Source organism: Dendrobates tinctorius, unplaced genomic scaffold (genome assembly GCF_039654945.1).
Source record: "Dendrobates tinctorius isolate UK_male_01 unplaced genomic scaffold, ASM3965494v1 ptg000019l, whole genome shotgun sequence".
Classification (NCBI taxonomy): domain Eukaryota; kingdom Metazoa; phylum Chordata; class Amphibia; order Anura; family Dendrobatidae; genus Dendrobates; species Dendrobates tinctorius.
Genome location: NW_027361687.1, coordinates 48,345,001 through 48,361,271, shown reverse-complemented (window position 1 = coordinate 48,361,271; position 16,271 = coordinate 48,345,001). Strand labels below are relative to the sequence as shown.

Sequence of the window (16,271 nt, the reverse complement as noted above, 5' to 3'; positions counted from 1 at the left end):
TGAAATGTAGCTATGATAAAAATTACAGACCTCTTCATTCTTTGTTGGTGGGAAAACTTGCAAAATTGGCATCAGTATCAAATAGTTATTTTCCCTACTGTAAAGTGCAATCATGACTCCATCAGTTCTGAAGACTGTCATGATAGTTAAGACATTTCTCTGTAAATGACTCTTCCATGAAGCATACTTTCAGTGTTGAACTTTTTTGACAATAAAAGAAAATATGCTTTAAATATGGTTACACCCCAAAAATGGTTTTATAAAAATGAAGAAAAAAATAGCAACAACATTAAGAAGCACTTTGATTTTTTTCTCCACCTAAAAACATACACAGACATACATTATACACTCACCTTTTAGTTCTGGAGGAAGAGAATGACCTTCTTCATCCGTCATGATTTGTCCCTCCAGAGTGTTACCTAAAGTGAAATGAAAAAAATCTATAACTTTCTGATTATTTGTAACTGTTTGTTTTTATACACAATTGATGATATGGGTGTTTTTCTCTTTTTTGCCTGAACCACCGCATTATGATCATTACTTCTTCTCGCTGCCTCTCTCACAATATCTTGTGGTAGTAAAATACGGCGCAAAATTAAGGGCCTAACCTGTAGTAATTAGTGATGAGTAGTGTTGAGCATTCCGATACTGCAAATATCGGGTATCAGCCGATATTCGCTGTATCGGAATTCCGATACTGAGTACCGATATTTTTTCAATATCGGATATCGGAATCGGAAGTTCCCCTAATGCAATGAGCCACTGTTGTGGCTCTGATTGGCTGCCGAAATGACGTCATCATGATGCGCGATCTGTGCGCATCATGATGCGCCGTCAGTTCGGGCCTTCTGGGGGGTCTGTGCCGACTGCCCGGGGGTCTGTACCGGCCTGCCCGGGGGTCTGTACCGGCCTGCTGGGGGTCTGTACCGGCCTGCCGGGGGTCTGTACCGGCCTGCCGGGGGTCTGTACCGGCCTGCCGGGGGTCTGTGCCGACTGCCCGGGGGTCTGTGCGGACTGCCGAGGGTCTGTGCTGACTGTCCGGGGGTCTGTGCAGGCTGCAGTGGTCTGTGCAGGCATCGTCCGATGGGACTACAAGTCCCATCGGGCGATGCCTGCTACCATGACGGTGATTGACACATTAGCAATGATGGGACAGTAGTAGTCCCATCATCCGGCTAATGTGTTGAATGTAAAAAAAAAAATAAAAAAAAATAATACATGCTACATACATGCAACATACATACTACATACATACTACATGCATGCAACATACATACTACATATATACTACATGCATGCAACATACTACATATATACCACATGCATGCAACATGCATACTACATATATACCACATATATACTACATGCATGCAACATACATACATACTACATATATACCACATGCATGCAACATGCATACTACATATATACTACATGCATGCAACATACATATATACTACATACAATACATTCATACAATACATACATATAGACATACAGTACATATAACATAGAGTACATACTCACCATCACTTGTCACTTTGTTCCCCGAAGCCATTGTCATCTATGGAATAAATATTAAAATAACAAACCACCAATATACTTACCCCTGATCTGCAGAAGTCCACGAGTGTCCCACGACGATCTTGCGTGGAGAACAGCAGCATCAGCTGATGCTACCGCTCTCTACGGGCTCCAGGAATCCAATGACGGGAGGTAGGTATCCTTCCGCACTGTATTCCTCCGCTACTGTAAAAAAAAGTCCCTAGTCTCACTTTATGGCAAAAGCTGCGTTGGAAATTTCTCACACAGCAATGCCATAAAGTGAGACTAGGGACTATTTTTTTAGAGTGGCGGAGGAATACAGTGCAGAAGGATACTTACCTCTCGTCATTGGATTCCTGGAGCCCGTAGAGAACGGTAGCATCAGCTGATGCTGCTGTTCTCCACGCAAGAACATCGTGGGACACTCGTGGACTTCTGCGGATCAGGGGTAAGTATATTGGTGGTTTGTTATTTTAATATTTATTCCACAGATGACAATGGCTTCGGGGAACAAAGTGACAAGTGATGGTGAGTATGTACTCTGTTATATGTAATGTATGTCTATATGTATGTATTGTATGAATGTATTGTATGTAGTATATATATATATGTTGCATGCATGTAGTATATATGTAGTATGCATGTTGCATGCATGTGGTATATATGTAGAATGTATGTATGTGGCATGCATGTAGTATATATGTGGCATATATGTAGTATGCATGTTGCATGCATGTAGCATATATGTTGTATATATGTATGGTATATATGTAGTATATATGTATGTTGCATGCATGTGGTATATATGTAGTATGCATGTAGTATATATGTAGTATGTATGTAGTATGTATGTATGTTGCATGCATGTAGTATATATGTAGTATGTATGTTGCATGTAGTATATATGTAGTATATATGTATGTTGCATGCAGGTAGTATATATGTAGTATATATGTAGTATGTATGTTGCATGTAGTATATATGTTGTATATATTTATGTTGCATGTAGTATATATGTTGTATATATGTATGTTGCATGCATGTGGTATATATGTAGTATGCATGTAGTATATATGTGGCATGCATGCTGCATGCATGTAGTATATATGTTGTATATATGTATGTTGCATGCATGTGGTATATATGTAGTATGCATGTAGTATATATGTAGTATGTATGTTGCATGCATGTAGTATATATGTAGTATGTATGCTGCATGTAGTATATATGTATGTTGCATGCATGTAGTATATATGTTGCATGTAGTATATATGTTGTATATATGTATGTTGCATGTAGTATATATGTTGTATATATGTATGTTGCATGCATGTGGTATATATGTAGTATGCATGTTGCATGCATGTGGTATATATAGTATGTATGTTGCATGCATGTAGTATATATGTAGTATGCATGTTGCATGTAGTATATTGCATGCATGTAGTATATATGTGGTATATATTTAGTATGCATGTTGCATGCATGTAGTATATATGTTGTATGTATGTATGTTGCATGCATGTAGCATATATGTGGTATATATGTAGTATGCATGTTGAATGCATGTGGTATATATGTATGTTGCATGCATGTGGTATATATGTAGTATGCATGTAGTATATATGTAGTATGTATGTAGTATGTATGTTGCATGCTTGTAGTATATATGTATGTTGCATGCATGTAGTATATATGTGGTATACATGTAGTATGCATGTTGCATGCATGTAGTATATATGTTGTATATATGTATGTTGCATACATGTAGTATATATGTTGTATATATGTATGTTGCATGCATGTGGTATATATGTAGTATGCATGTAGTATATATGTGGTATATATGTAGTATGCATGTTGCATGCATGTGGTATATATGTAGTATGTATGTATGTTGCATGCATGTAGTATATATGTGGTATGTATGTTGCATGTAGTATATGGGTAGTATATATGTATGTTGCATGCATGTAGTATATATGTGGTATATAGGTAGTATGCATGTTGCATGTAGTATATATGTAGTATATATGTAGTATGTTACATGCATGTAGTATATATGTAGTATATATGTATGTTGCATGCATGTGGAATATATGTAGTATGCATGTAGTATATATGTAGTATGTATGTTGCATGCATGCAATATATATGTATGTTGCATGCATGTAGTATATGTAGTATGCATGTTGCATGCATGTAGTATATATGTTGTATATATGTATGTTGCATGCATGTAGTATATATGTATGTTGCATGCATGTGGTATATATGTAGTATGCATGTAGTATATATGTGGTATATATGTAGTATGCATGTTGCATGCATGTGGTATATATGTAGTATGTATGTATGTTGCATGCATGTAGTATATATGTGGTATGTATGTTGCATGTAGTATATATGTATGTTGCATGCATGTAGTATATATGTGGTATATATGTAGTATGCATGTTGCATTCATGTGGTATATATGTAGTATGTATGCATGTTGCATGCATGTAGTATATATGTAGTATGCATGTTGCATGCATGTAGTATATATGTTGTATGTATGTATGTTGCATGCATGTAGTATATATGTAGTATGTATGTAGCATGTAGCATGTATGTATGGTGCATGTATGTAGCATGTATGTAGTATGAATGTAGCATGTATTTTTTTTTTTTTTTACATTCAACAGATGATGGGACTACTACTGTCCCATCATTGGCTAATGTGTCAATCACCGTCATGGTAGCAGGCATCGCCCGATAGGACTTGTAGTCCCATCGGACGATGCCTGCACAGACCCCCGCAGCCTGCACAGACCCCCGGACAGTCGGTACAGACCACCGGCAGGCCGGCACAGCCCCCCAGCAGGCCGGTACAGACCCCCGGCAGTCGGCACAGACCCCCGGGCAGTCGGCACAGACCCCCAGCAGGCCGGCACAGACCCCCGGAAGGTCCGTACACACCCCCGAAAGGCTGTACAAGGACAGAAAAAGGTTTTTCTTATTCCGATACCGGAAGTCCCATAGACTTGAATGGGACTTCCGGTATCGGAATCGGCGATACCCGATACTTTTTTCGTATCGGGCCGATACCATCCGATCCGATATTTTAGGGTATCGGATGGTATCGCTCAACACTAGTGATGAGTGAATGTACTTGGATAATGTGTTATACAAGCATGCTTGTGTGTTATCCGAATATCTGGAGCGTTGTTGAGTAATATGTTCGAGTCCCGGTGTCTGCATGCTTTGCGGCCTTTAGACAGCCACAACACATGCAGGGATTGCCTAACAAACAAGCAATCCCCACGTCTTGCTTCTGTCTGTCAGCCATGAATCATGCAGTCGCGGGGACTTGAACATATTTAAGCATGCCCAAGATACTTAGATAACAGCCAAGCATGCTCGGATAATTCGTTTTCCGAGCACATTTGCTCATCACTAATAGCAATATGTATTAGAAGAACTTGGCGCTCTCATTGTGGAAATTCAAAATAATTTATTTATCTATGCAATCCAACGTGAAACTCTAACGTTTCGGACTGAACAAAGACCTTCTTCAGATGCATGGATTGCCACCTGAGAAATGAATAAACCAAATATATAGATGAAGCTAAAGGCTTCAGTAAATATACAGCTCTGAGGAATAGAGAGAATTCACTATATGTGTGGCGAGCAGAGAAGCCTGGTGGCAATCCTTTCATCTGAAGATCTTTGTACAGACCAAAACTTGTACATAAATTCTCCTAAAACATCTGGGAGGCTCCTAGAAAAAAGGGAAACCTCCCATAAGAGTTGGGAGATCTCCGGTGCTGTCAAAATGTCCCTGAAGAGAGGTCACAGACACATTGTGAGGTCATGATGCCACCCTATATACAGTAGGATGACCCCACAGCCATATATACTGTATATATATATTTTGGCACAGCCAGCTCACTATATGCAAAATTTTTACTGATGAAACATGGAACCTTTTTAATGGAAAAATAAAAGTTATATTTTACTCTACCATTGGACTGATTGCTGGAGAAACAATAATATTTCTTTTATATATCGATATATAGTATATATATGTATAAGGCCTCTATAGCTCCCTAAATACACAATGTTGGCCACTACAGCTCTCCTATATGTAGTATGGGACCTCCACAAGTAACAACTGATAAAATAATATTAAAAAATACTCTTCATGATGCATTTACGCTGGTGCACTGCTCCTGTCTCTGTAGTGTGTGATATCAGACTCAGCACTTAAGTTGCGATCTAGTGATGTCATTGCGCTTGCCACTAAGTCCTAGATGCACATGCTGAATGGCGGAGGAAGGAGCCATCAGCTCGCTCCCCCGCCATTGTATTAATTCACGAGGCTGCAGATGCACAGATTTAAAGTATGTGCAGAAGTTCAATAACACTATGTATAATGGCCATATAAAGAACAGTACATGGGTAAAACCAATATAGGCAGTACACTTGCTAGAGTTTGGTGTGTTTGTATTATTGAGCTATTCATCTAGTAAATTTTCCAGAGAACACCTATGTAATATTACATAAGAAACATTTCACAGTTTTCTTTTTGACAAACACTGTATAAATCCTGCACACAATGTTACCTCTGTGACGTAGCTCATCCAGGACAGCGTGGAGACTGGGGAAATACTGACGCTTCTGTAAGACATAAAGACTAGCCCACAATCCTATCACAGCAACTCTTCCTCTGCAAGAAATATCCTGTAGTAAAGTCCGTGCCAAGGTCTTTCTGTCGTTTTCTAGACTCTCATAATGCTAAAAGACATAAAAGATCATATTATAAAAAGGACAATTTTAAAAAACTCCATCTTAACTAACTATCGTATATCTCTGGTAATTAATCTCTAGCTCTAACCAGAAAATGTTAATTAATTTTTCAAAACTTTATTGGTTTATGTACCCTCTCACAGGTCCAAATCAAAGATGGGCCGACTTTGGATTAAAGGTTGGGTGTTTACCTATTAAATATCTTTATTTTTTTGTTTATTTTTAAAGGAGTTTTCACATTTTTTAAAGAATATATCTACTTACAGACTTCTCGCATCGTCATTTTAAATTGTCCTCAGAGAATGGCACTGGTGTCACTCACTGCTTCTATCTCCGCCCTCTGAGGATGTCTTAAGGCCCCGTCACACTAAGCGACTTACCAGCGATCCCGACACCGATATGAAGGTGTCAGGATCGCTGGTAAGTCGCTATGTGATCGCTGGTGAGCTGTCACACAGACAGCTTCACCAGCGATCAGCACAGCGATGCCGAGCGCCCGGCATCGCTGGCCATCCTGTAAAAAATAGAATCAAAATAAAAAATATAGTTATTCTCACCTTCCGACGTCGCGTTCAGCCATCCTGCCTCTTTCCACACTCCGGTCCCAGTGATCCTTTGCACGAATGACCGCGAGATGTCACGGTCTCGAGGGATAACAAAGTCTCGCGGTCATTCGTGCAAAGGATCACTGGGACCGGAGCGTGGAGAGAGGCAGGACGGCTGAACGGGACGTCGGAAGGTGAGAATAACTATATTTTTTATTTTTTTTATTATTTTTTACACCTGATCGCTGGTCTCCCGCTGTCACACACAGCGATGCGTGCTGGCCAGCGGGAGACCAGCGACCAAAGAAATGTCCAGAGATTTCTTGCAGCGATCAGCGATACCGGCAGTGGGGCCGCTCACTGATCGCTGTCACACACAGCGATCTCGCTGGTGAGATCGCTGTTATGTCACAAAAGTTGTGACTCAGCAGCGATCTCGCTACCGAGATTGCTTAGTGAGACGGGGCCTTTATGCAACAGTTAGAGAGTGCAGCGGAGGAAAAAAAAGCAGATAGCAAGTGCTGTCCTCTGCTCTCCCAATACTTCTATCAGTGCCCTGGATTCAGAACATCTTCATCTTTCAGCAAAAATGCCAAGAGATACAGAAACCTTGCAGAAATTTCTGCAAGCCAATACGCAACGGGCTCACATAGCCTAAAACAGCAATGTACTGTAGGGGGAGTGCTGGGGGATAATTTGTGCCCTGCATCCCTGTGCACATCTTGTTAATAAAATTGGGTATGTTTTTGCATACAAAATGTAATGTGATATTGTTTTATTGTACATTAACATATCAAAATGTTCATGTGTTGTGTAAGTTATATACCTTTATGGGTTAGGGATAGAAACAGGGAGATAAAGTAATAAAGTAAGGTTCAGTGTTTGTAAAGGTAATTTAGGACTTAAGGCCCTTTTACATTTAGCGATGCACCAGCGATCCAACCAGCGATCCGACCCGGTCAGGATCGCTGGTGCATCGCTAAATGATCGCTAGTGAGCTTTCATACAGAAAGATCTCACAGCGATGCAGCAGCGACGCAGCGCACGAAACTTACCATTCACACACAGCGATCCTGCGTCCTCCGGCCCGCCTCCACGCGTCGCTGGACGTCACAGCAGGAAGTCTCAGCAGGAAGCGCCCGACGAGAAATGGAGCCGGACATTCTCGCGCGATCAGCGATGAGCAGCGGGGGAGCCGGTCGTTGGTAAGTATCACACATAGCGATATCGCTAGCAATATCGCTATAACGTCACAAAACCAGTGACATTTTAGCGATATTGCTAGCGATATTGCTTAGTGTAAAACCCCCTTTAGAACAGTGGGGGCACTCTAGATTAGGAGATTAGATTGAGTTAAGATAAAGAAGAGTTAAGTCAATAGGATGTTAGCTAGTTAGAGGAGCTAGAGAAGGGTGAGGAGAATGTGTTCCTGAGGTAGTTACTTAGTGAGGAGATGAGGAACAGTTAAGCTGTGAGAGAAAACTGTGCTGTGACAGAGGGTCATCAATCCAGGCCCTACGGGTGGACAGACCCATGAGCACGAGGGAATCAGAGCAGCATGAGGGAAATAGCGACTAGGCTTTATGGAAATTCCCATGACATGCAGGACTTACGGTCTGGGAATGATTGGCAGCGGCATCCTTTGGCAATTGACAGGGAACACCAGGAAAAAGCTAGCTCAGCTACTCAGGAACCTGCGGTACTGGAGAATACGGTACGGGAACATGTGGTGTCAATGAGGACCAGGGACAGTTCAGGGAAAGGAATGTCTGCAACGTGTGACTATTGCTGTGCAATGTCTGTTTCTAAACTGGACGAGCTAAGTAAAGTTGTTTTGTTGAAAATGGACTTGGACTCTGTTGATCATTGTGTGTCAGTGAAGAAGATCTATGCCCTGCCATCTGAGTAGGACTCTATTTTACAAGTGAGTAAAACGCACTGCACACATAGCATACATCAGAATAGACGTTGTGTTCATGTTGCGGGGTTCCAGGGTGTGCCAGGACAGCAGCCCATCGCCATGACTATCACCTTGGCCTCCGTTTACATTTTGTGTAAAGTCTAAGGCGTCTAAGGAGTAACGTTCCTCCTTGTGGAGAGTGACATACCAGCTCTGGCATGTCATTTCTCTTTTGTTCATTCACTTTACATTTTGTTAATTAGTAAAAATAAAACTAATAACTTTTTTTTAACGTATTCTCACTATGCAGCATTTTTCCACACCTGCCTAAAATGTTTGTACAATACTGGATATAGCACTATAGTTTTAACATTAAAGTCAGCGTTCTTACAGAGACTTCACAAACATATCGAGAATGCAACTCATCCAACAAATGACCAATATTCAACTTTTCCACAATCCAGATAAGATCTTCCTGGAAATATGCATATATCATCCGTAGCGCATGATCTTCATACTGACAAAGCTGTAGGTAAAACTGCCGGATCTCAGGATCTAGGAAATGAAGAAAGATTACAGAACATGAGTCATCTTCTGCTTACAAAATAACGATATGAATAAAAAAAATGGGATGAATGTTAGCTCAAAATTGGTAGTTGATAGTGATGAGTGAACATGCTCGTATAACGTGTTATCCTAGCATGCTCGTGTGTTATCCGAGTATCTTGGGTGTGCTCATATATTATGTTAATTGTTATAAAGGACAAATTTGTGGATTATATCCGCGCTGCTGGTCAAATTCAAATCCAGACGTAGTATAGAATTAATGGTGGATTATTTGACGAGTTTCAGAGTCTATATTGACTCCTTCTTCAGGATATACCACATAAACATCAATGTTATTTATGTGGTAAATCCTGAAGAAGGAGTCATGTAGACTTAGCATACTTGGCTAACCCCCAAACATGCTAGGATAACACGTTATCCGAGCACATTCGCTCATCGCTAGTTGTTAAGTTAAGACTAGGGATGAGCGAACATGCTTGGTGATACTCGCATATCACTAAAGTATCTGGATGCTTAGATGTGCTCGGCAAGCATTAGCTGGTGCTCGATTTAAAACTCAAATACCTGCCCTGCATTTTTGGCGTCTGTTACACAGTCAATAAGCATGCAGGGATTGCCTATGAGTCAATGTAATGTGGTAGCCATCTTGGTAGTAGCATTACTGTGATTGGCTGGCCGTGTAACATCAGAGGTTATAAAAGGGCAGGAGCGGCCAGGCTTGGCACACCGATGCCATTGCACACCTTTGTGAAAGTTGTTATTGGAGGGAGAGAGTGCTTGTCTAGGTCTGTGTGCACAGTACAACGAATCAGAGGCCTATAGTGTTGATACTAGTGCTGAACCAACATACTAACAACCCTTGTAAAGGCTAATTTTGTGCTTTGCTATTTGCATCAGCTACAATCTGCATTTAGCCTAGAGAGGGAAAGTTGTAGGAGCAGAGAAAGTGGCAGAATACAGTGTCTAGGCAGGGATTAGGGCTTTGTAGTCCATTGCTAAATGTATAGCTGCGGAAGTTGACCACATTTTTATTTTTTGGGTGAAATTGACTATATAGTCATCCATAGAGTATTAGGTGTTTTGTGGTACATTTCTGTTGTATGTAAACCTGCCAAAAAGCATTGAAACATTTTTCTGAATTCAATTACTCATCCATATAGTATTACGTGCTCTGTGGTACATTTTGGAGTTATGCAACACTCCAAAAACAGTTAAACATTTTTTCTGAATTCAATTACTCATCCATAGAGTATTATGTGATTTGTGGTACATAACTGTAGTATTACTCCAAAAAATGCTTTGACTGCTGCAGGTGACCATTTTTTTAAAACTACAAATAAACTTGGTTTCAAGAAACTTAGCAACTAGAAAATGCTTAAGGCGTGCGTTAAGGGACGGGGAAGTCGAAGTACTGATGATGGTGCACGCAGATGCCGAGGACATGTAGCAAGTGTAACTATGCCTGTTGCTGGAGAACAAGAAACATGTCCATACATGACAAATAAGTGTCCCACTTTGCAGGGAGGCACTTCTGAAGCCAGACCAGTGCAAACAGGTGGTTGGTTGGATAGGACACAATGCTTCCAGCCAGGGCTGTGGAGTCTGTAAGCCAAACCTGCGACTCCGACTCCGACTCCTCAATTTCCCTTACACCGACTCCGACTCCCACATATATTGCTTATATTTAAGTGGAAAATTTATTGTAGTACAATGTGAACATCAGACATTTAATCATTTCTATGATCCAATAATCAAGATATTTAGATAGAACATAATATATATTTATTGGAATACAACTTTAGGACACAAAAAATTGTAATAAATTGTAAGTCCCACCCTGGCACGGCAAATGTGCTCCCAATGCTGAGGATTGCTAGCCGTACTTCTATCAGGGTTTTCCTTCACGTTATACATCAGTTTTTGCACTCCCTCCTACTATTCCTCATCCTCCATCTCAGAGCTTGTCATCGACATCAGCCGGACGCTGGAAGCTCTGCAGCACTGCCTCAGCAAAGTGGCAACAGGCTCTGATGAAGATATATATAATTTGTCTAGGAGACAAACCGCACACCGCAACAAAGTTACTGTACTTAAGGGAATAACAGACCAGACAGATCTGTGGCTCTTGCCTCTGAACCTCCAACCAAGCATGGTTGTGTGTGATAATGGCTGTAATCTGGTGGCAGCTGTGACTGTGAAGCTTGGCAAGCTCACACATGTACCATGCTTGGCACATGTGCTCAACTTAGTAGTTCAGTAGTTTCTGAAAACATACCCAGAGTTCCCTGAGCTTCTGGTCAAGGTACGCTGTGTCAGTGCCCATTTCCGCAAGTCGGTTAAAGCTGTCGCTGCTTTGGCAGCACTGCAGCAGCGCAAGTGCCAGCTCACTGACTGGTGTGCGATGTGCCCACACGCTGAAACTCCACGCTGCACACGCTGGCAAGGCTTTGTGAGTAGCAGAGGCCAGTTGTTGAGTATCAGCTCCAACACGTCAGTCAGTATTCTGGTCAGCCTCCGCATATAACAGAACAGTTTTCCAAGACTTTAAGGACTCCACAACGATGGTGAGCAGTAGCCACTCGGACATCCTTAACCTAGAGTTATTATATGCCTAATTTGCATGATTATCATCCTTGCCTGCCCAGGGTAGGTTTAATTAATTACATTGCACTTGTTCTACTACTGATAAATTGTCACCAGGATATTTTTCTATCATCATAGTCTTTTGTCATTTTTGTTCATGTCTTTATTTATATGTCAATAATTTTCTTTTTTCTGTTTTCGCTACACAAAATTATTATGTTTTCGTCATAAAACTTCTGGTTTCTTCTTACTCTATAATGTTAAATATACTTTATGTTATCAAGTAAACATGTGACCACGCAACTGAACGTACACATAGAATCTGTGTACTTAATGTAGCCTCCCATTAACCTTTTTTGCCCTTATACCTGTCTAAATGTTAGTGTAGTGTCAGTTTGTTAATATATTCACCTGGCAGTCTTCTCCGGTTTCCAGTGTTCTTCCTCTCCTCTTTAGAGACACGTGGCAGCGACTCAGACTCTCCGGATCACACTACGCTCTATGAGTGAGCTGGAAGTCTCTTTTACGATGAAAGCCTATGGAGCATCGCTCTGATGCTCCATAAGCTTACACTGCATAAAACACTTTCAAATAACATAGAGTGCAACGTGACCTGGGGAAGTTTGAATCACCATCACGTGACTCAGAAGAGGAGAGGAACAGTGCCGCAATCCGTAGAAGACTGCCACAGGTGAGCATATTAACACACTGACACTACACTAACATTTTGGATATGTGCACGTGTTACATATTTGGTGGAGTCATTTCTGCATCAATAACGTAGCATAGTTAGTAAGGCCAAAAAAAGACATTAGTCCATCCAGTTCAGCCTATAAAATTCTGTCAGAATAAATCCCCAGATCTATGTCCTTCTAAAGAACCTAACAATAACTGTAAGATACAATATTGTTACGCTCCAGGAAGACATCCAGGCCTCTCCTGAACCCCTCTACTGAGTTCGCCATCACCACCTCCTCAGGCAAGGAATTCCAGATTCTCACTGCTCTAACAGTAAAGAATCCTAACGTGATTTGCTGCATAAAATATGAGCGTTTTTCTCTGCTTTGACTCTTTTTTTTATGTGTTTTTTTTTCCCAGTCATTAGAATGGATGAAAAACCTTGCAAGCATTAACATGTTGAAGAATTGAATCTGCTTCAATAAGCAACATGTGCATGAAAGATCAGAAATCTCATTCGCTTTGCTGGGACATTAAAATGCTGGGTTTTTTAAAACATTGCTAATATTGTTTTAATTACAAAAGAGGAAAAACTCTTACCATCTCTGGGAGTTATAATACTCTTTCGTGAATCCAAAAAGATAGTAAAATCCCTGCAAGATGAATTGAAGAAAAGAAGAAAAAAAGGCATTACATTTAAGAATGGAAATAAATGCAATGTTTATGCCTCACATTTTGAGTTAACCCCTTCACCCCGTGCCTGTTTTTGCCTTCCTGACCAGGGCAATTTTTTCAATTCTGACCACTGTCACTTTAATAAGAGGTGATAACTCTGGAACGCTTCAACGGTCTCGGTGATTCGGAGAACGTTTTCTGGTAATATATTGTACTTCATGATAGTGATAAAATTTCCTTGATATGAATTACATTAACTTGTGAAAAAGTAAAAAAATCACACCAAATAGATAATAAATAACATTTCCCACGTGTCTATTTTATATCAGCACAATTTTTGAAACATAATTTTTTTGTTAGGAAGTTATAAGGGTTAAAAGTTGACCAGCGATTTCTCATTTTTACAACAAAATTTACAAAACTGTTTTTTTTTTTAATGATGACATTTGAAGTGACTTTGAGGACCCTATAGGAGAGAAAATACCCAAAATTGACACCATTTTAAAAACTGCACCCCTCAATGTGCTCAAAACCACATTCAAGAAGTTTATTGACTCTTCAGATTCTTCACGGGAATTAATGGAATCTGGAAGGAAAAAATAAACATTTATCTTTTTCACACAAACGTTTTCCTTTAGACACAATTTTTTTTACTTTCACAATGGTAGCAGGAGAAAATGCACCCCAAAATTTGTTGTGCAATTTGTCCTGAGTACACTGATACCAAATATCTGGAGGAAAACCACTGTTTTGGCACACAGCAGGGTTTGGAAGGGAAGGAGCGCTGTTTGACTGTTTGAATGTAAAATTTGCTGGCATAATTAGCGGATGCCATGTTTGGAGAGCCCCTGATGTGCCTAAACAATGGAAACCCCCACAAGTGACACCATTTTGGAAACTAGTTCCCTCAGGAAACTTATCTAGATGTGTGGTGGGCACCTTGAACCCTTCAGAAGTGTATACCGTCGAGCCGTGAAAATAAAAAAATAAAAAAATCTCATTTTTCCCACAAAAATGTATTTTAGTCTCAAATTTTGCATTTTCACAAAGGTAACAGGAGAAAATGGACCCAAAAATATGTTGTGCAATTTCTCCTGAGAACATTGATACCCCATATGTGGTCTAAAACTGCTTTTGAGGCACAGTGAAAAGCTTGGAAGGAAAGCTGTGCCATACTGAAGTTCAGATTTAACTGGACTGGTTTGAGAGTGCCATGTCTCATTGGTACAGAATCCGGGTAATGTGTCAAATGAATACGCTGCTGATGAATGTAGTCAGATATACGATATATTCTGCAAAGGCTTTATTGGTCAGGCTTTAAAGTCAATGTGTTTTGAAGTGATATACAAGGCCTCTTCATCAGGAAAAAACTTATAACAACTGTCAGAATTGGTTTGCTTAAATGCACTCTTTTTAGATTTGTTTTTATTTCTGACCAACGAGTATGTACTAAGAATATTTTTAAAAAAGTAAATGCTAATGGCTATATCCATTATAAGAGCAGGCACTACTCCAAATGATTACAAAACATTCCCCAAAATCAGTTCCAAAGGAGCAGAAAATATTGTACTTCTGACTTTATAGATCCAGCAGCAATTATAAAAAATAGGTTCATGGAACAGAAGCAGCGTCGGACTGGAACACCTTGGGCCCACCAGAGAAAATCATTCTTGGGGCCCACTATGTAGCTGCATAGAGTTAAATACCAGACCACCAATTATGCGGTAAAACACGCTAAAATCCGGGTATAATATAAGGTTGTACATGTCTTAATTATGTAGCAGGAGTTGGGGTAGCCCCCTCATAGAATATAAAGCAGCCCCCTCACATAGTATAATGCAGCCATCTCATAGAATATAATGCAGCCATCTCATAGAATATAATACTGCCCCCCTCATAGGGAATAATGCACCCCCTCATAGGGTATAATGCACCCCCTCATAGGGTATAATACTGCCCCCCTCATAGGGTATAATACTGCCCCCCCTCATAGGGTATAATGCACCCCCTCATAGGGTATAATGCTGCCCCCTCATAGGGTATAATACTGCCCCCTCATAGGGTATAATACTGCCCCCCTCATAGGGTATAATACTGCCCCCCTTATAGGGAATAATGCACCCCCTCATAGGGAATAATGCTGCCCTCCTCATAGGGTATAATGCTGCCTCCTCATAGGGTATAATGCTGCCTCCTCATAGGGTATAATGCTGCCTCCTCATAGGGTATAATACTGCCCCCCTCTTAGGGAATAATGCACCCCCTCATAGGGTATAATGCTATATAGATATATAGATATAGAGTTAGATAGATATAGATAGAAAGATAGATGTAGAAATAGATAGATATAGAGATAGATAGTAGATAATGGATAGAAAGTAGATAATGGATAGATATAGATAGAAAGATTCATAGAGATAGATAGAGATAGATAGAGATAGATATAAAGATAGACATAGAAAGAAATATAGATAGATAGATCGATAGGTAGATAGATATAGAGATAGATAGAAAATAGATAATGGATAGATAGATATAGAAATAGATAGCTATAGATAGAAAGATATAGAGATAGATAGATATATAGATAGAGATAGATAATAGATAGAGATAGATAATAGATAGAGATATACAGATATAATAATAATAATAATAATAATAATAATAATAATAATAATATAGACATATATAGATAGATATAGAGATAAATACACTCACTGGCCACTTTATTAGGTACACCATGCTAGTAACGGGTTGGACCCCCTTTTGCCTTCAGAACTGCCTCAATTCTTCGTGGCAGAGATTCAACAAGGTGCTGGAAGCATTCCTCAGAGATTTTGGACCATATTGACATGATGGCATCACACAGTTGGCGCAGATTTGTCGGCTGCACATCCCTGATGCGAATCTCCCGTTCCACCACATCCCAAAGATGCTCTATTGGATTGAGATCTGGTGACTGAGGAGGCCATTTGAATACAGTGAAC

At 40.1% G+C, this 16,271-nt stretch overlaps 1 protein-coding gene across 1 annotated transcript in view; it reads right to left on the bottom strand.

Moving 5' to 3' along the window:
• LOC141082912 (uncharacterized) overlaps window positions 1-16,271 on the bottom strand; it is a 784,035-nt gene that overhangs the window by 344,669 nt on the left and 423,095 nt on the right. Inside the window, exons 11-14 of the mRNA XM_073566962.1 lie at window positions 13,210-13,262; window positions 9,173-9,336; window positions 6,153-6,324; window positions 354-419 (exon numbers count right to left, since the gene is read on the bottom strand). Of these exons, the coding sequence (XP_073423063.1) occupies window positions 354-419; window positions 6,153-6,324; window positions 9,173-9,336; window positions 13,210-13,262 (455 nt within the window). The remainder of the gene's footprint in view (window positions 1-353; window positions 420-6,152; window positions 6,325-9,172; window positions 9,337-13,209; window positions 13,263-16,271) is intronic.